This window comes from Strix uralensis, chromosome 15, assembly GCF_047716275.1.
Source record: "Strix uralensis isolate ZFMK-TIS-50842 chromosome 15, bStrUra1, whole genome shotgun sequence".
NCBI classification, from domain to species: domain Eukaryota; kingdom Metazoa; phylum Chordata; class Aves; order Strigiformes; family Strigidae; genus Strix; species Strix uralensis.
Genome location: NC_133986.1, coordinates 3853197 through 3872957, shown reverse-complemented (window position 1 = coordinate 3872957; position 19761 = coordinate 3853197). Strand labels below are relative to the sequence as shown.

Here is a 19761-nt window from a genome sequence, read left to right as displayed (position 1 = left end):
ACCATAAAACAGAGTCTAACTTTCCCTCCAAATTCACATGATTTTCATCATGTAGTGATAACCATTTTTGTAAAGACCAGTCAGTTCTGGGGTAGTTCCTCCCAGGAATAAGAAGCAGAACAAAGACCTTGTCTGTGCCCTAAGGAATGGCTTGGTGAATGGGAGGTATCCTCCAGAGGATCCCCATCTCAATTTTTATTGCACAGTTGGGAAGCCTTCCTCAACATTCAGCCTTTTTCATGCCTCCTCCCATTATTTCTAGTTATATTCCACTAAAACTGTACATACAACTGCAAAGCCTTGAAGATTAAAACCTGTTTTCTGAGCCTCTTGACCTATAATATACTAAGTAATGAATAGCCATCTCCATAACCAGCTCCCTAGGAGAAAGGCTTTAACAATCAGGAACCCTAGTTCCCATTTTACATTGGGCACATTTCCATCAACATTGGCTGGTACTTGGTGTGGTCATATGGATGATGACAGCAAAATGGATCACGTGAGATTTCTTGGTTAAAATATTATTTATTCACTATGAAGCGCTACGGAATAATCTGACCTGCAGGGAGATAGAAATTAACAGGTGAATGTTCTTTCCAGTCAGTGGAGAAACTGGAACACTGAAGGAGGAGTTTTCACAAACCGTCCCTACACCACTGCTCTCTTGAACTTCACCCTGCACCGATAGTAACCTCATTGTGAAATACAATTTTTTTTCTTCCAGCCTCTTTACTCAATGCATCCATGATGTATGCCACAAAACGTATACCACAGTTTGCACAGTTGGCTTGTTTCATTTTGCTGCGATTTATATACTAAAATAAAAGCCCTGATAGAAGAACCTATATAAATCTCCTAAATACGTTACTGCAACTCAAACACTTACTTTACTGCATACAAGAGATAATGATTAGATGCAATGCCACATACATGAGCAGTACAAGTAACTGATGAATTTGTACCTGCAGTACATTAGCTAAATGGAAATCTTAAGAGGGTTGGAGATTCCTTGACTTTCATCTTTTCTAGTCAGGCATGCTATGTTTAACTAGGCAAAGAGACAATTCCTTATATATTTAGGCCACTAAATCCGTAAGTATAATAATGAAAAATTACCCTGATAGACTCTCAGGACTAGATAACAGCCTAGATCTCCACCGCAGCACTGCAATGTGCACACTGTACACCCCAGATATGCATTATAAATTAAAAAGAAGATGCATTAGAGATTACACTGCACTGTTCAGATGAACAGTGATAATCCAGGGTAGGTAAACACTGATACTTTGGGAGAGACAGCCTTCTGGGACCAGGACCCAGATGTCCTCTCCCAGCAGGATGGGCTGCTCAGGCAACACCACAGCAGCCTGGAGAACTGCCAACAGAGCCGCTCGCCGCCCTGCTGCAAGTGCACTCAGAGCACAGCTGAGAGCACAGCCAAAGCTCCTACACTGTGTCTTCCCCTGCTCCAAGGGCTGAGCAGCCCCCGGGAGAAACTCAGCTAAAGCCAGGGGGATAATCGGGGGCAAACAGTTGACCTAAGCAAAGAAGAAAAAAAAAAAAAATCCCCAGTAAGGCCCAGAGTTATAGTTAGGAGAGACAATAGACACTTGGGATCCTCCACAAGTCCTAAAAGGAGTCAAAACTAAGCAGGGCCAGATGCAGCCAAACTGTCCTGCCAGGATCCAACAGAAATTTTTGTTCAAGCAAGGACTGAAGGATTTGGCCTCACAGTCTAGTTCTGCCTTTAGTTGTAAATATACAACTCCCTTTAACTTCAATGGGAACGGCACAAAGGCAGAACTGGACTATAAATATTTAGAATTTGAGTTAGTTGGTGAAAAAAAGACTCAGTATATTTTGTTCTCTGGTTCTAGGCAGCCAGAAACAGACCTCGAAACATAGCCATAAAATGTAACTCTAGATAACTGGGAAACAAAGACTGATACTTACGCAACATAAAACGCTAAGCAAGCGCTTTGTGTTGTAGAGTATTTAGAAGCACTTGCATTTACCATTAGCCCAGCGAATCCTTAGCACTCGGAGAGTAGCTCTTTTAAAATGATTAATCTCAAAGTTGTACAGATTGTACAAAGATTAATAAAAATGAAGGTTTTACAGATGAGAATGTGTGATGAAAACCAGAGCAGCTTTAGAGAGTTGTATCAATCTAAGTGGTTATAAAAAAAACTCATAAAAGATGACATTCTAATCTGAATATTTTAGAAAATAATCAAGCTGCAATTTCTCTCTCACACCATTTTTACTTTGTTAAGCTGAAATTGTCTGTCTAATGTATAAAGCAGTTACAACTTAATCTGAGGAGTTAAGCTTTTTATTATTATTTCATAAACCAAAAAAGGGAAGCTTTAGGGCATACTGAGGAGAGTTAGAAAATTTCAGATGAAACGTGAATACACATTGATTCATGAGATTCAGACTTGGAAGAATAAAAAAAGCCAGAAAGCAAGATTACATAAAACAGGCACCACATTAAGCCTCAATTTAATTGTGTTTCAATGCAGGAACAGGAATTTTAGGGTTTAGAAACAGAGCCAAAAAATGAGGCAAAGTGAGGGTGTGGGCTAGTCCCGTTGATAACAGAACATAAAGGAAGAGAAGTAGAGTTAATTCCCTCTGCTAAAATATTTACCATCCTAGCACCCTGGGAAAAATATGTATGGAGACAGCAAAAAGATTCTGATTAGTTACATAGAAGATCACGTTTCTGCCTGGTTTTTGTCTAATACTATTACAGAGGGTGGAGTATAAAGCTGCATTTTTATCTTCACTTTCCAAGGCAAAGGAATATTAAAAAATGTGATTTCACAGATTACAGCCCTTCTGCCATCTTCAATGAGAAAACCAGCTGGTTGATGAAACGAAGACACTGGATTTTCAGGGGACCTTTGTCTCTCTGACTTCCATAGTCTTTGTTTGGTTTGGGTTTTTTTATGATTGACCTGAGTGGAATCAGGATTTCACCCAACACTTCCCTTCAAAATGAGACCCTCAGCTATCAGTGGGAAAGGGAAAATTCAGTGGGAGAAAAACAATAGGTCATTGTCCATTTCCAATTCAACTTGATGGCAGAACTGAACCCAAGTAGGAAGCTTTGCACCTCCAAATTTTTCTAATAGTACCGCCAAAGCTAAACAGAAAAACCTTTACAATTCATTCCTAGACAAAATAAGTTTTCACTGTCTGGTTTTAGATGCAGTTTTAATAGTCTTCTACAGAGCTCATACCTAATTTTCCTTCCTCAGTGAGCCTGAGCAAATGGCAATAAATACAAATTTCCATGGAACCTGGTAACTATTTAACACCCAAGCAAAACCAAAAGGGAAAAAAACAAATTTCGTCTGGTTATATACTCGATTTCAGGTAACTGTTGGAAATATGAATCCAAACTTTTTACTTGAGTGGCTGAAGAAGCAACTATGCAATATTTCTGTTAAGTCTTCCTGGTGGGTATGTGGCTACACTTCCTGTCTACCATGCCATATCATTTCCTACTTGTGATAAGTTATTTCCATGTCACTTCTATACAGAACTCATCAAAATATCAAGGAGAGGTTTATAGTCATTAGGTCTACCTCTACAACCACACTATGAAGGGAAGCAGCATTTTCCACATTGGACAAACAAGAAAGCAATGCAAAAATATTAAGGACAGAAACTGAAGGCAAAGGTGTCACTAACATGGGACATTAATTTTGAAATGTCTGGGACCTGAGTTCTCAGGGTAATAAGCAAAGGACCCACTGACTTTCCTGCAACAGCATAAATCTGATCTTAGCTACTCCAACCAAAATACCACAAAATGAGAAACGAACCATCAGCAGTCTGAAGAGATAAAATCTAATCCCACAGTGATGTTCACTGCTTTAACCATGAAGCTTTCCTTTCAGATCCTTGAAGCTGCCAGTATGTGTGACAGCTCTTGCAGACAACAAGCCAGCCCTCTCTCTTGTCTACCCAAAGTTCAAAAGGTGATGGAGAAGTCCCTGGACAAACAAGCAATACATGATCAAGGCACTAGCTCACACAGCACTTCCTCATACAAGTTATAAGCACAACTTGAGCTCAATCTTTGGCATTCAGAACCTAAGTGAAAACCTACAACATAGATTCAAGTCACTTGGACTATATGGTAGCAGTAGTGGGTTGTCTTCTTCTCCAGGGACAACTCCTTGCAGAGGGAAGCTCAGGCTGGGCCATCAGACCTCCTTTTGGTTTGCCAGCAAGTAGAAACATCTATAATTCATGGCTGCAGCCTTTTCTATCTGCTTCCCCGTTTCCACCTCTCTCCCCTTCCCCTGCCAGTCTATCACATTGTTGCACTCTGTCAGAAGACAACATCTCTGTTCACCCTATGTATCTCTCTCCGCCACTGAGCCATGGCTGGCCAGGCACTCTATTCCATACCTTTTACTGCCCACCTCTGCTTGTCACTCAGGCCATGCCTTCTACAGTCTGAAACCACACAAAGACTAAAACCCACCAAGATGAAGAAACTTCTTGCCCTCAGTTCCAATATCCGACATTAAAATATCCAGGGAGAAAAATACATTCAGGAAAAAAAGTCCTCTAAGGCCTTAAAGCTATAGGCTGAAGCAGGCTCTGAGCAGATAAAATCATTAAATAGTTCGGAAGCCAGGCTCTTGCTTCTGATTGCACACAAACAGGACTGTTCATAAGCTTGCAACTCAAAGGGAATGATTTTCACAATGTCAGCTTTGGCCACCTGACAGTATTCCTTGCCAAATTTCAAACTTTTAATCTGGAGTGAAGAGATTCTGGAGCTGATCAGGCAAATATTGTCAAGAATGTAAACAGCTAAAACCAGAATGCTCTCAGATAAACTGCTAGATACCTTAGACATAGAAGCTGTTAACTACCTGAAATGCACAGCAACAGCTTCATTTCAGTATATTAAACTTACGCTGAACACAAACCCAGAAAGCAAGCTACTGAACTGGTCTACTGTCAAGTATAAAGTATATGGCCCATAAGTTTTATATAAATGTAGAATTCTCTATTTGCAGAACTTACTGGTAATGTTTTTTTCCTTCTTATAAAGTGTAAAAATCTTATCAAAGCCAGGAAGGCATGCCAGGGAGAACTCAAGGCAAGGAGCTAAACAAGGACTGTCATCGTTGGACAGAATCTAGAAGCTCCATATTTCAACAGGAAGATTGATTCCAAAATTCTTAAATTACAACTACAAGATTGAGAAAAGCATCTGAAATACTAAACGCCTGGGAATCACTTATGAACAGTTCATATATTTTAAAGATGTAAATCTTGGGAAGAATACCTTATGTTCATGGCAACTGAGATTGGAGGTACTGTGTATTGTAACTCTCAGCCAGAAAAGACAGATAACTATTTTGGCTCATATTACCAGTGATGAGGCTATGTCTAGCACTGATTTTCCACAGATTCTACAATCTTGGCCTATACCAAAACTTTCAACTTTGTTTTACCATAGATCATTCATCTTGGTTTCTTTTTTTCCCCCCCTTTTCATGCATCCTAGGTCACATACTTTACACTGCTAACAGTCTGACTCCTGGACAAGTAAGAAGCCATTTATTTTGTTCAGTACTCCTTTAATATTTCTATTGTGTCTTTTTTTTTTTTTTTTTTTCTCACTGAGTTCCCCAAAGAATAACCTCTTCCTTGCTTTAATAACTTGGACCTCGGTCAAGGTTGATGTGTTTCTCCATTTTGCAGGATATTTTCTTCAGAAGAGACAAAACAGTGTCTAATATTGCAATGACTGATCTTTAAAGGGTACAGTTTAAAGAGGAAATCAAAAACACTTATGAAAAAAAGAAGTAGGAAGTAACCTTTAAAAAGAGACATAGCAGCAAAGACACTGAACTGTACACAACTGTAGGATTTGGGGATGTTCTCCAACCACAAAAGAGCTCCTTGAGAGATCTCTTCAGGCTCAATTCTCATTCATTTCGATACAAATAGTTTACTGTGCTATCTTCTCCCTCTAACCTTCAAACACCATTTGTGAATGAGCTAGAAGCAGACCCATAATATTTTTTTTACTTTATCACGCTACAGCACTGTACACAAAGTCCATCTTGAAGAAGGTTTTCATATTTATGGACAACTACATGAAAGTGCAGACCTACGCAGGCTTTTCTAGACTTCTGCTGCTGTTCACTTGAGACGGCACACTGAGAGCATCCCAAAGCAAGCTGGCGATACCTACCTTCGGGAGTTCTCACAACCTGTTATCTACTCAGAGCAGAGCGGGCCAAGATCAAAAGGCGGCTCTTTGGCTCGTGGCAGTGATCGTAGATGAGCCAAGGAGGAGACAGGGTGCTGCACCAACCTAGCGGGTCTCGCTCCTGCCCGCGCTCCCCTGGGTGCGTTAGAGGACACCCAGCCTGGAACAGGGCGAGGGAGGCACCGGGAGCCCCGCGCCTCCTTGCTCCCTCTCGCTCGCTCCTTCTCCCTTCCCCGTCCCCGCAGCCCGTCCCCGACCCCAGGGCCGGCCGGGGAGCGCGGGGGACCGGGGGAGGCCCGGCGGGGGGCGAGGCCCGCCCAGGCCGGGGCGGGCGGGGGCCGGGAGCGCTGCCCCCCCACACACCCCCCACCCCTCCGCGGGACCCCGCGGCGCCTCGGGGCCTTCCTGCCCGCCCGGCAGCAGGAAGCCCCGCGGGGGAGGCGGGCCGGAGCCTCTTCCCGGCAGGTGGGAGGGCGACAATGGCCGGGAGGAAGGAAGCCGGGAGGCGGCAGGGCCGGGACACAGGACGCAGGGCCCGGCGAAGGGAGGGAAGGGGAAGAGGGATGGTAGGAAGGGGCGACGACTCGAGGAGGAGAGCGCGGAGGGGCAGCAGCTGCCCCGCCGGGACCAGCCCCGGGACCCCCCCACCCCAGCCCGGCCCCGGCGGAGCCCCGCGGCCGCTGCCCTCGGCTGGCGCGGAGCCCCGCGGAGGCTGCTCGGCGGCTGCAGAGGGCCGCCGGGGAACCTCGCCACTCCAATACCTACTGCTGAACTGAATGGCCTCAACCAGGCAGCACCCCGACACCTAAGGTGGGATATTGCAAGTCTTTTTAAAAACACGGTAAGCTGCAGCTGGATGATGAACCACTGTCGGAACTGGTCAGTATTTTCTCGTGCTAGTGACCAGATTCAAGTCGTGAAATACAAGATAAAGTTAGCTCAGTAACCCAACTACACTAGGGCAAAAGATTAGAAAAGAATAAAGCACCTTACCCCTTCAGTGTAGATCCCAAGTTCATTTGATTCCATGTCATGCATTCAAGCTGTGAGGTCATTTGGTATAAATTGTCACTGTCAGGAAAATACGTAGAATTAGAACTAAAATTACAGCGATCGAGTAAAAACCAATACATCAAGATAGCAACATTTTCTTTGCTATTGTTTTAAAATATATAATAGTAGAAAGTGAATTTATTTTATATAATCCCTTTTATCGATGTATTATGATTTTTTTTTAAATAAAATGAAATAAATTAAAAAAATAGCTATGGATTGGAAAGTCTCTTTGAATCTGCCAGCCTACCAATTTGTAAATACCTGGAAGTGGAGACCGAAAACTTTTTGCTTACAGAAAAGTAATATCCGATATTGACACGTTGAAATTAATGAAACGAATATAGGCAGCCGGGCGGGCTAGCGAAGCAGATTATTTGTTTTAAAAACGCAAATCTGTTAACTGTTTTAAGCAGGAGTGTGAGAGACCACGTGGTTAATGGAGTGAAGCAAGCTATCGTGACTCGTGATGGATGTTCTACACAGAGGGGCTTGACAAGCAGGAGAGAAATGGGGTGGCTGAGCGATAAGAGGAGCTCACCGCTGGAACGCGCTCCTTCCGCGCCGCTACGCGCCGAAGCCAGCGCGGGCGGCAGCAGCGCCCCGCGCCTCCCGGCCACCGCTCTCCGCTCGGAAGCCGCAAACTGGGGCTTCAAAGCCAGGTAACCGGCCGGGGGGCGGCCCCGGGCCGCTGCAGAGCCCCGCGGAGCGGCCCGCCCGGCCGGCCCCCGCCCCCGGAGCGCTCCCTGCGAGGCCCAAGAGGTGCCGTCGCCCGTGGCACGGCCCCCCCCGGGTAGGCTGCGGGGCTCCCCCCACAGCTCAGCTCCCCGCCGCCGCGCAGCCTCGCCCCGGCGGGGAAGGAGGGCGGGAGCCCCCGGGCCTTTCAGCCGGGCTCCGTGATTAATGCCGGGGAACAGCCGCTCACAATAAACGCAAGTCTCCCTGTTGATTAATTACACCTAAATTCGCTGGACTTACGCGGTGAATTTATATCATTCTGTTATTAGAAGAGGGTATTTTTTTCTTTTTTTTTTTTTCTTCGTGGCAGGTAGAAGCGACCCAAAAAAGTCAGATTCCAGTGGGAAGCTTTTGCGTATAAAAACAAATTAAATTACTTCAATCTCGAAGTATGCGTAATATCATTTGTCAGTATCACTGGACACTATTATTCATTAGTGTGTCTGAACTGCTATTATGCTACTACAATGTCCTGCATATCAGCTCAGGAATTGTTAAACTCTCCTGCAGTTTCCCCATTTGCAATAGCAGCCCGTGCTGGTCTGTGCCAACTACGTTTTGCAATTCCACGAATTCTTCCTGTAATGCTGCTGTAATTAATTCCTCCAGGACCCTGATTTTTATTAGAAGTGCCCGCCCGATGCATTTACAGCAGGAGATTTCCCTTTAACTTTCTTTCGCTTGACAGTTCATTTATAAGAGCCTCCCCCACAATATCCACTTTTTTCCCCTCCTTTGCTTTTTCATAAAGCAATACACTTATTCATCTTGTCACTGCTCGCAGCCACTGTATAGCATGCCGCCTTTGGGTGACAGTGTCCAAACCGCTCCGAAAGCAGCGCCGTGTCCAGGGCCGAGGTGAAGCCGCCGCTCCCCGCCCGAAGCTCCCCCCGGCCCTCCCCCATTTCCAGCCGCGCCTCTCTCCGGGCTTTGCGGCTCCGACAAGAGCTTAACGGCGGAGCCCGACCTGGCTCCAGGTTTTGAAGGGAGCCCGGAGTGGCTGTCGGGCAGGCTGGGCGTCCTGCAAAGCTCTCGGAGAGAGGCGAGCGAAATGCCGCTCTTTCCGCTAAATCCCGCTCTGCCACGCTCGGTCCCTCTGGCTCGGGGCGGCCCCACCAGAGACCCGCACCCCCCTAACCCCCCCCCGCCCTCCCGCGGCAGTTGCGGTGGGACAGAGCCGGGGGGAAACGCCGGGGGGAGCCGGCGCCCGGGCTGGGCACCCCACGCCAATCCGGGCTCGGACTCCACGCCAGTCCGGGCTCAGCACCCCACGCCAGCCCGGCTCAGCACCCCACGCCAGCCCGGGCTCAGCACCCCACGCCAGCCCGGGCCGCCCCCGGCGCCGGAGCCGAGCCGGGGCGCGTTTCAGCTGCGCGCCTTGGGGAGAAGGGGACGTTCGATCTGAGGCCCTGAGAGCGGATTCCCGCGGGATGCGCTGCGGTCTCTCGGCACGTCGGGCGTGGGCTGTGCCCCGGCACCTGGGTGCCCACGGAGGGGCACCCCCACACCCTTCACACGGGCTGCAGAGAGGGTCTGCGTGATCCCTGCTGCCGGCTGTGGCCAAGGGAAAAAATTTCCTTTCTGTGGAGATGCCGAGCCCACGACCCTGCGAGGTTTCCATCTCCAAACACCCGGGACTGCCCAAGCTTTGGCTACAGCCCCGGGGGGGCAGGTGGGCACCGCCGGGCCCCGCGCCCCGACAGGCCCCGAGGCAGGAACGGCCGCGCCGGCCGCCGTTTGCCCGGGGGCCACCGGGCGTCGACACAGGATGAAGCATCTCGCATCTGACATGTGACAGAGAACAGGACATCCCCAACTTCATTTACACCTCGCCGTGGTTTATTATTGACAGTCCCGTGAGATGATCTCATGGAATTAACAGCTCCTCTCAAAACCTCGGCTTTGGACGAGGTTTGAGTGATGAGAAGGAAAGCGGGGTCTCCGGGGATACGCCTGCACTGATTTCAATCTGAATCCTTGGCCCTCCGAACGGCCACAAAGAAGACACTAAAAATAACTTATTTTCATTACAGAGATGCTTTTAAAGAGAAACGAGAGGAAGGGGGGGAACGTTTCTACAACGGGGATTAATGTAAGTTGGAGTGGAATAAAAGGAAGTCAACGCTGAGCAAAAAGGGAACTTAAAAGGAAACCAGTAGTAGATCATATAGAGTTTGTTTTGGCCTGCATTGCAGTATTACCGAGTTCTTGACCTCTGCACAGAAAGAGCTATAATCTGAACCGAGACTCCTCCACTTTTAAAGTCTTTGTAAGTGTGACTCACAGTAAATTTTCAACGTCGAGCATGTTTACTACATTAAACAGCGCGAGGTAGAAAAGTTCACATCACCATTTTAATGGGCCCACAAATGCTCGCCATCTATCGCCCACTCGCAGCCCGCGCGGGTCTGTCACCCTCGTCCAGCCACCGACAGCCGGTGCAGTGTTCCCTGCCTGCGCTATAAACAGAGCGAGTAGTTGCCGAGGCGAGAGATTTCAAAGATACTTTTGCTTCCAGTATAAGAATTACGATCTTTTGACCATTTCTTTCAAGCTGTCGCCTTCCCGACCGCTTCGCCTCGGTGCGGGAGAGAAGGCAACGCTGTCGCGGCCGTTGGCCACCCGGGGGGCTCCCGGCCGGGGGAGCCAGTAGCGTCTTCCTGACGGGCCCTTGAACCCAGCCGGTGAGACGGCGAGGAGGAGGAAGAGAGAGCATCAGGTGGAGGCGGTTCACCCTGCATCTCACCACGGCTGCTTTCTCGCTCCCGCTGTGCTCCCGGAAGGATTTACCCCTCGGGTCGCGCCCCGGCGCAGCAGAGACCCGCGGCGGGGGGACGGCGGGGACCAGAGAGCGGCTGCAAGGCCGGGCGGACCCGAAGCCTCGGCCGGGGGGTGGTGGGCGAGGGCCCACAAAGGCCGCCAGTGCGCTACTCGAGCGTCCCGGGGAGGTGAGAAGGAGAGGCGGTGCAGGGCGGCCACCGGCTGTCGCACCCCGCCAGGGAAAGAGGCGGCACCGCCCGCTCCCGAGCTCGGTGCCCCCGCCGCCTCGTCCCCCCCGCCGCTGCTAAAGGCGACCGGGAGCGCCTGCTGTCCCCAGCCAGCGCCCGGAACGACGGGCGCGACCGACCCCGCCACGCCGCGGATGAGCGCCATCCCCTGCGCCCTTGCTGCGCGCCCCGCGCAACGGGCGCCAGGCGCGCAGGGAGGCGCGCAGCGGGCGCGGGCATGGCCGCGGAACAGCCTCACCGCCCCGTCCCGGCCACACCCGGCGCTCAGATGCGGCAAGCGAGCCATCAGTTGTCAAAGCGGAGCTCGCAAACTTGACCTGAACAGGGAAAAGCCAAATAACTCTTCGCGGAGGAAGTACGGAATAAATACGGTCTTAAAAAATAATAATAAAGATTCCACCAGATTAATATCAATATCGCCCAAGACGGTGCGGTCCGTTTTCAGGCCGTTGAAAATGTGGCTAACCGCACGGTAACTGGTCACCCACTTTCTAGGAAGAGCACTTGTGTGGCAGGAACATGGGGGTTCTCAGATGCTTTTGAACACGTGCAGGAGGGGAGGGGGCGAGGCCGCACCGAGCTCACCCACCTGTTCGGGCGTGGGTGCTGGAGCAGGACCTGCCCTCGCCGTCAACAAGTTCTGCCCCGATTTACACCCCCACACGCCAGTAGTGGTTCGTGTGAGGTTTAAGGGCTTAAATCCTTATCCTACCGAAGTTAAGCAGTAAACCTCCCAGGGAGCAGAGCCGGATCAAGGCTAAGCTCGGGAAGAGACCGGCCCCGCAGCGCAGCTCTGCCCATCCGCGCCGGGCCCGGGGCCCAAAGCGCTGGGCGAGAGGTGGCCGCACCTGGGCGATGCCAGGCCGTGCCCACCCTCCCCGCGGCCACCTCGGCACGGGCACATGGAGGAAGGAGACAGGTCTCGGCACAAGCTGCGGTTTCCTACCGGAATCGCACCTCCCAGGGCTGGGCTCGCTCCACGGAACGTATAGGCGGGTACAAACGCCACGGGAGGGAGCGAGCGCCCGCGATGCCACCACTGGGAGCCCCGACACGGGAGCCCCGACACGGGAGCGGAAGGCGAGGGCGAGCCCCGGGGTGGCGGGGCTGGGCAGGGCGGCGGCTGCCCGCGGCGGGTCGGAGCTGCCCTCCCCGAGCCTCCCTACAAACCGTATTTATAGATTTCCCTGCGAGGCGAGCAATCTCTGCCACTTCAGCGCAGGGCTTCGCCCCGCCAATTATTCTGCAAGCTAATCTCTCTGGATAGGCTTCTTTCCTTCCTTCATTACCTCATTCCCTCCTTCCCTTGACGTCAACTCACGTTCATTAGCGAAGTGGCTTCTGGAAGTGACAGAATTTTGTTGTCCCACATCCAGTGTTGATTAATCAGAGCTGATATAACCGGCCTACAAGAGGAGCCGCTCGCGGCTTCCTTCGCGGCGGCACATTGTTTTGTGTGCGAGAGTTACTTAGCAACTCCAAGATACGGGACTGGCTCCAAGTTCACAAAAAGTTGAAGAATAAATTTTGGGGAACTTCTCTGCTCACTAAACACGTTGTAAAACTGCAAAGAGACACGCCCAGCCCTCATGCCAGACTGAAGAAAACGGGAAGCCGAGCTCGCAACGGACCCGTCTGTTGGCAAAGAGAGTTCGTGCTCGCAGCAAAGCTCCAGCTGCACCTTTCTCCCGGCAAGGAAATCCGATAGGTTTATTTCCCCGTTTTCAGTAAATAACCTCCCTGCAGGCCAGCCCCCGTCGCTCCTGGGAGCCATCGGGAGGGGTCTCGGTCCGCAAGACGGAGCCCCTGGGCACAGCTGGGGTTTAATTGCCTGTACCCCGCTCTGCCCACCGCTGCCGCTCACCAGCGAGCGCTCCCGCATCCTCCCGGCTGCGGGGGTTCCCAGGGCCGGGCGCTGGCAGGGCCGCAGGAGCCGACGGCTGCGCCCCACGGGCCGGCTCCGCTCCGCTCCGCTGCGCAGCCTGCGCCGAGGCGGAGGGGCCGGGCAGGATGGCGGAGCCGCGCCGGCCGCGGGCAGCGAGGGGAGGCTCGGGAGCGGGGTTTGGGCCGGACTCCGCCGGCGGGGCCCCGCAGCCTGGGCTGCCCCGGGCACTTGCCCCCTCCCCGGCGAGGGGGAGGGCAAATCCCAGATCCTTGGCGCCCGCGGGGCAGGCATGCTCCCACGAGGCCGGGCAGCCCGGGTCCCGCTTACCCGGGGAGGCTTCCCCGAGCCGGCAGCGCAGCGCCCGACCCCACGGGAGATGCGCGGCCAGCGGCGAGCCCCGCCGCCGCCCCGCGCAAGGCCCGGCCCGGGAGGGCAAGGCGGCTCGGGAAAGCTCCGAGAGGTGGCGGGGCTCGCGGCGGAGGGTGAGGCGTCTTTTTGGGTTTTGTGGGGTTTTTTGTGTTTGACTTTGTTTGCTTTTGCGGGTTTTGTTGGGTTGGCTTGGGTTGGGGTTTTTTAACGTGTGAACCTTTTTTCTTTTGAGAAAGGAAAAAATAAATCTGTTTCCTTGAAGAAAGGAGAAAGCTGTTCGAACGGCATGTGGGGGGAGAGACCACGTCCGAGCAACAACCCACGCAAAGGCAAAGCAAAGCTCCCTGCCGCGGAGGTACCTGTTGTAGGGGGTCCGGAGGAGCAGGGCCTGACTGCCCGTGCAGCTGTCGGTGGGGGTGTGACAGCCGTACACCGGAGGGGGCACCGAGTACTGCTGATCCCCTGCAGAGAAAACGGCCAACAGTTAACCGCTGTGATGACCAGCCGCCCCCCCCGCCCCCCCCACCCCCCCCGCCTTGCGCTGCGGAGGGGGCTGCAGGGCCCCGTCCTCCAGCGTTTGGGCAGCTCCAGCTCTGTGCCAGGCCTGCAGGAGGGCAGCGGCGCGACTCCGGAGCCACTCCGGATTGTCAGCCGGCCGCCAGCGCCCTTCGCGGCGGGCCCCCGCGGCCGGGAGCGCGGTCCGCACCCCGCGGAGGCTGCAATTACCGAGCGAGGGCTGCTGGCTGATGGGGTCCTCGTGTTTGAAGGAATGGTTGGTAAACTGGGCGGCGTGGTGAGACGGCGTGTGGCCATAGCTCGGGGTCCCGTCAAACGCCACGGTGCTGTAACCTGCCGAAGAGACCACAGCGGGGTTAGGAGGAGCCTTGAGCCCGCTCGGCCACCAGCTTCCCGCGAAGCCTCTCGGCAAGCTCCCACGGCCACGCGCCCACGGCCCCGCCGCGGGCTGCCGAAATACTTCGCATTTATCCCACCGCATTGACCTTCCCCCGGTGCCGCTGCCCACAGTGAGGTAAAAAGACGCAGTAAGGCTGTGAACCTGTGCCCGCTCTCCCACCGCCCCCCCCCCCCCCAAGCACACGCACTTCGGGAGGCTGCGGGCGCGGGGCAGCGCGGGTGGGACCCCCCCGCCGCGGGAGAGGAGCGCCGGGCAGCCCGCTCCGAGGGGCGGAAAGTCGGAAGTCTCGTTCGTGTTTAAAGAGAACAGATCGGCTTCGGTAATAAAAAGGATGTTTTCATTAATTGTTGCTCATATTAAAGAGGAAGATTTCCATCTGCTCGGTGTACTCCTCTGCCGTTTCCAATTTAGAAGTTACCCTTTAATCTTTTCTTTTCTTTTTTTTTTTTTTTTTTTTTTTTTTTTTTTTTAAGAGCAGCTTTCTGAAGAGTCTGCAATAAAGAGGCGGAATGTTACATGAAAAAATAAAACTCCTCCTTTCAACGAAAATTGCTCTCCAAAATAATAAACAGCCTATTTTGTTTCCTACACCGAGCAGATTCAGATGGAAAGAGACCACCTCTGCTGACCCCGGGCCGACAAGAAATCGTAAATCAGGTGCCTGGACACCAACTTTCATTAATGACTTGGAGCTGGCTAAACAACTTCAGCTAAAAAGTAATTACAAAGTAATATTATCTCAGAGGCTTCTCGGCTCATCAGCATTTAGCCCGAGAACCAAGCTCCTCCGAGAGTCACTCTTCCAAAAAAACAAAACAAAAAGTCCGACGCGGGCTGGGAAAAGAAACCAAACCGACGCAGAGCGCTCCCTCCCTCAAATCCCTCTCTCTTAACCCGCTTGTTCCAGCACGGGCACCCTCCGCAGCCCCGTCTGGATGAGCCGTGTGGCCGGAGGGCGATTTTGTTAGCCGAGAGGGAGCACTCGGGACTGTTCTCAGGTCCCTTCGGTGCTGAGTGCTCGGCGCTGTGCAGGTCTCTGCCTCACCACTGCCGATCGATAATCACAATTTCAGAGAGAGTAAAACGGAAGGGCAACAAAGGGATCGGGTTTTGCTTCTCCGTTTTATTCTCTCTGCAGAGTCTGGATGCAGCGACATTACAGCACTTAATTAACCTGCGGGCTTGCGCGGGAGAAATTAAGTGAGCGATGGGGAAGAAAAAAAAAACCAAACATACGGAAGACTTTGAAACCTTCACCTCTGCGATGATCTTAAGCCGGCCGTGAGACTGCGGGGCTGGGATAGAAGTGGGACTGTCTCGACGCCAGCCAAATCTCTCCCACATCCCCCTCGCCCTAGGAGCAGAACTCCTTTCGCCGCGATGCGAGCGGCGTTGACAAGCCGGTACCTCGCGGGCTCCCACCCCACAGCTGTTTCTCGCTCCTTATCTCCTCCCTTAGCCCTCAGGGTAGAGGCTCAACCTTCAACTCCCTTTTCCCCATTTCCCTCTGCCTCTTTTTTAACTTTCAGAAAACACTGACACTTTCTACGTTACTTTTGGCCCGGCACAGACTTTCGGTGACCTTCAAAACTCAGCTCGGAGCAGGACGAGGTTTTGGCCGCATATTCCGGTGTTGCCTGACCCAAAGTTTCAGGAATGTGATAAGAAAGTTGAGTTCTGAACCAAGCTGCCGATAGTGAGGTCTCTTTAATTAGGGCGTTATCAGAGCCAGGCCCGATTAAAATGTGCTGAAAATAATTGAAAGTTGTACATCTGCTGGAGAAAGGGGCCGCTGGAGGCATCCAGTTGTTGGAGGAGCCCAGCTGGATGGAAGAGACAGGCGAACGGGAAGAGAAAATTTGGGCAGAAGTTTCAAAGCCTTAGTTCCCTAACCCCCACCCCATCCCAGTCTTGGCAGAAATGTCATCGCAGAGCCAAGGTAGCGTCTTTCCCACGGTCGCAGGAACCGGCTAAAAAAAAAAAAAAAAGGAGTTCAACCTTGAGGAGAGCCAAAGCAAGAACATTTTATCCATCCACGGAAAAAAAAAAAAAAAAGCAAACACCGCTTGCAGAATTCCTCCTTGCCGAAGGAGCTCGCTGCGTGTCGCCGAAAATAGTTGTGGCTAAACCCCGGTGCCGCCCGTGCAGGGAGGCAGCCCCGGGCGGAAGGGACCCCCCACCCCCGCGGGCGCGGAGCAGGGCCCTGGCGGAGCAGGGGAGGGAGCCGGGACACGGGCCCCGCTCCCGCTGCCAGGCCCTGGCGGAGCCGCGATCCACCCGGCCGGGCCCGGGCCGTGCGTGGCCCTCGGGCCGCTGCGCCGCGGTGCTCGGGGCAGGCGCGGGTGGGGGGGTGCGGGGCTGCGGGGCCGGGGGCCGAGTAAAGCCCAACCCGGGCCCCATGTCTGGGTGCGCTACGGGTTCCGTTTCCCCACGGCGTGGTTAAACTCCGGCGAGAGGACGGCGCGGGGTCACTCTGTCCCTCGCCCACCCGCTCCCGCACCCAGGGCCGAGTTTAATTCCCTCACCCTCGGCTCCATCTCGTCGCTCTTTCGGCCCAGCGATTACCAGTCCTCTCCGATGTCTAAAATCCTTTCAGAAGTCTTTTTAAAAATCCCCGGCAGAGCTCCCGGGCCCGGCGTGCTCTGTGCTAGGGCGACCGCAGGCCGAGTCCCGCCGCTCAGAGCCTGCGGCCCCCGCGGGGCGCGCAGCGGCTGCGGAGCCTCGCCACGGCCCCGACCCCGAGCTCCGGGGGTGCTGCCCATCGCTCCCCGCCGGGCAAGGCCCCGGCGGCCCGCTCCGCGGTTCCCGACGTTAGAGCCCGGCGCCGGGCGGACAGCGGGGGCAGGGCCGGGGGGCGAAGGCAGCAGAGCGGTGGCAGCGGGACCGCGGCCCGGCACCGCCCGCGGGAGGCCCGTGCGCGGCCGCGCTGCGGAACAACCGCTTCCCCCCCGCCGCCGCCATCGCCTCTCCGCACCGCAATCCTCGCCCCGGGCGCCTCGCCGGCCCCGGGCCACCCCTCGGCGGCCAGCACAGACCGCGCCCGCCCGGCCCCGGCCTCCGCTCCGGCCCCTTGCCCTGCCCGCCGCCAGACCCTCTCTGTAGGTACGTGGTTGCCCCCAGGGCGTACAGCAAGCCCGAGATCCCGGCCGGGCCGCGCACCCTCCGCCGCTCCCCCGTCCCCCGAGTCTCGGGGTCGCTATGGCCCGACCCCCCCCCCCCCCCAACTCGGCCAGGCCCCCCCCAGCGCCTCGTCCGGGGCCAGGGAGTGCGGGACTCGACAACCCGCGCCCCCGGGGCCAGTTGAAGGAGGGGGAACAAGACCCGAAAGGGCTCGGGCAAGCTCTCCGCACGCTCGGCCCTTTCCCTTCTTCCTCGCCTTTGCACCACCAGCAGATGTTTATACTGCGGCCACTGGAATTAAAACGATTAGGTGACGATCTCGGTGCCACACGCAGGGAATGACCCATCGCTCGGCCCTGCGGCCCACGGGAATTTCTCAGGACGGTGCAAACTGCAGCCTGTCCCGGCCACGGAGATGCTGAAAGGAAACTACGAGGCGCCCCTGTTTGTTTATCCCGGCCTGGGGGCGTTCAGCGCTCCCGAGGTTAATTCGACACAGGGCTTGGAATCACGCGGACTGAGGCTGTCGGATTCGGGAGGAGGTTTGGAGGTACACACCCCCCCCCCCCCCCACCCCCAAGATCTGTAGAGGGAATCGTCTCGGGGCACTGGCCCCATCTCCATTCCAGGGCTTGCGCCGTCCCCGGCCCCAACAAACCTTGGCGAGGCGAGAGGCTGCTCCAACCCACGGAGGGGGCGGGGGGGGGGCGCTCCGTTCCGCCGGGCAGAGCCGCCCGCTGCGGCCCGCCACCCCACGGGAGGGGTGGGGGCGAGCCACTCGTGGCTCCTAAAACTCCTGGGAGCGACGCGGCGGCCGCGCAGGGAGGGAAAGGAGGCACGGAAGGGCCGGCTCGCCTAACCCTGCCCGGCGGCTGCAGCCAGAAAGGCCGGGCTTGGTGTTTACACCAAGTGCGGCCCGGCAAGGCTTAGCGGACGCCTGCGGGGGCCGCCCCCCCGAGCCCGGGCCGCCCGGCAGCGCTGCCCTTACCCTGGTTGCGGATGGCTTGCTGGCCCTCCAGGCAGTTGGGCAGGTAGGGCCCGTTGGGGAACATCCGAGCCTGGCCGGAGGGCGGCTGGCTGGGCGGCGGGGCGCCGAAGGGCCCGTAGCGGCAAGCCCCGGCCGTACCGGTGAACTGGCCGGAGAAGTGAACGGTGAAGGCGCTCAGGTACTGCTCTTCGTGCGGGTCCGACCCGTTCCAGCTCGGTTCCTGCTTGATGAAGGAGTGCGGCCCCAGCGAGCCGTAGGAGGCCCCCGGGGGGAAGTCCAGGACGGGAGCCCACTGCGCCGCGCTGCTCACCGGCATGGCGCAGTTGCTGTTGCCCGGCAGGGAGGGCACGGAGGGCAGCAGCGCGTTGAGGTCTCGGACGTCGGAGCCCATTTGCTCGCAGACCTTCTGCCTGCCGCCGGGCAGCCAGTCTGCCCCCGGGCCGCACTTGTTCCAGGACACCTGGCCCCTGCCCGCCAAGCCGGAGGCCGGCTCCGGCTGCAGGCACCAGGCTGGCGAGCTCAGCCCTTTGGGGGACGTTTGCTCCGCGACGCAGCTCCCCGGGTCCAGCCCTGCGGGAGCCGGCAGCAGCGACAGGGCAAGGTTGTTCTCCAGGATCGCCTCCGGGCTCGCACCCGCTGGCAGCGCAGGGCACGGCGGGGGGTTCCGTGTGTCGGGCTGTCCGCGTGTGCGGGTGTGCGCCTGTCTGTCCGTGCGTGTGTCCGTCTGTCCGCGGGGAGGGGGGCACAGCCGCCTCGCACGCCTCACCTCGGATGCCTGCTCGCCCTCAACTTTGCAAAGCTCAAATAGAGGCGCTTGCCGGGGAGGAGGAGTCAGCCACGCCGATCCTCCATTCACACAACCTCCGCCGAGGGGCTGCCCACAGCCCGCTCTGCTGAACCCCGCCGGACCAGACACGCGGGGGGAGGGAGGGGGGCGAGGAGAGCCGCGGGGGGAGGGGGAGAGGTTACTGTGGGAGAATATATCTCCCATACACATCACTCCCACCCTTCTTCTGGTGCAAGCGCCACTAAATCTCACCCTAACGTCCCTTCGCTTTAGGAGAGCCTTGCGAGACTCTTAGAGGGATCCAGGTGGCCAGTAAGTACGTGCTGGATGACTTCCCCCGCCAGCTCCGTGCGTGTCCGTGGGGACCCCCGAGGGCGGCGGGGTCGCAGGCCCCGGGGACAGCGCGGAGGAGCCTCCTCCCTCGCAGGAGCCAGGGGAAGTGACCCAGCCCGGGGCGGGCGGACCCCGTCCCTGCCGGGGGAAAGTGCCTTTCCAGCTGCCTCTCCCGCTACGGGAGGAACCCGCGTGTCCCTGAGCTCCTGCGGGGTCCGGATTGCCTGCCCGGGCCCCCGGGCCCGCACACTGGGGGCTCCCTGGGCGGGGGCGGGGGAGATGGGACGGGTGCAAGGGGACCAGGGCGGGCG

General features: G+C 55.2%; 1 protein-coding gene across 9 annotated transcripts in view; it reads right to left on the bottom strand.

The window, feature by feature from the left end:
* The window catches only part of WT1 (WT1 transcription factor), a 93114-nt gene that overhangs the window by 18012 nt on the left and 55341 nt on the right, over nt 1-19761 (bottom strand). For 2 of the 9 annotated variants that reach the window (XM_074885031.1, XM_074885032.1), the window contains exons 1-4: nt 18331-19209; nt 14033-14155; nt 13666-13768; nt 7247-7324 (exon numbers count right to left, since the gene is read on the bottom strand). In XM_074885031.1, the coding sequence (XP_074741132.1) occupies nt 7247-7324; nt 13666-13768; nt 14033-14155; nt 18331-18721 (695 nt within the window). In that variant the 5' untranslated portion in view covers nt 18722-19209. Of the gene's footprint in view, nt 1-6235; nt 6380-7246; nt 7325-13665; nt 13769-14032; nt 14156-15762; nt 16340-18330; nt 19210-19761 lie in introns of those variants that run through there. The other 7 variants (XM_074885036.1, XM_074885035.1, XM_074885034.1 and 4 more) reach the window with 5 other exon arrangements.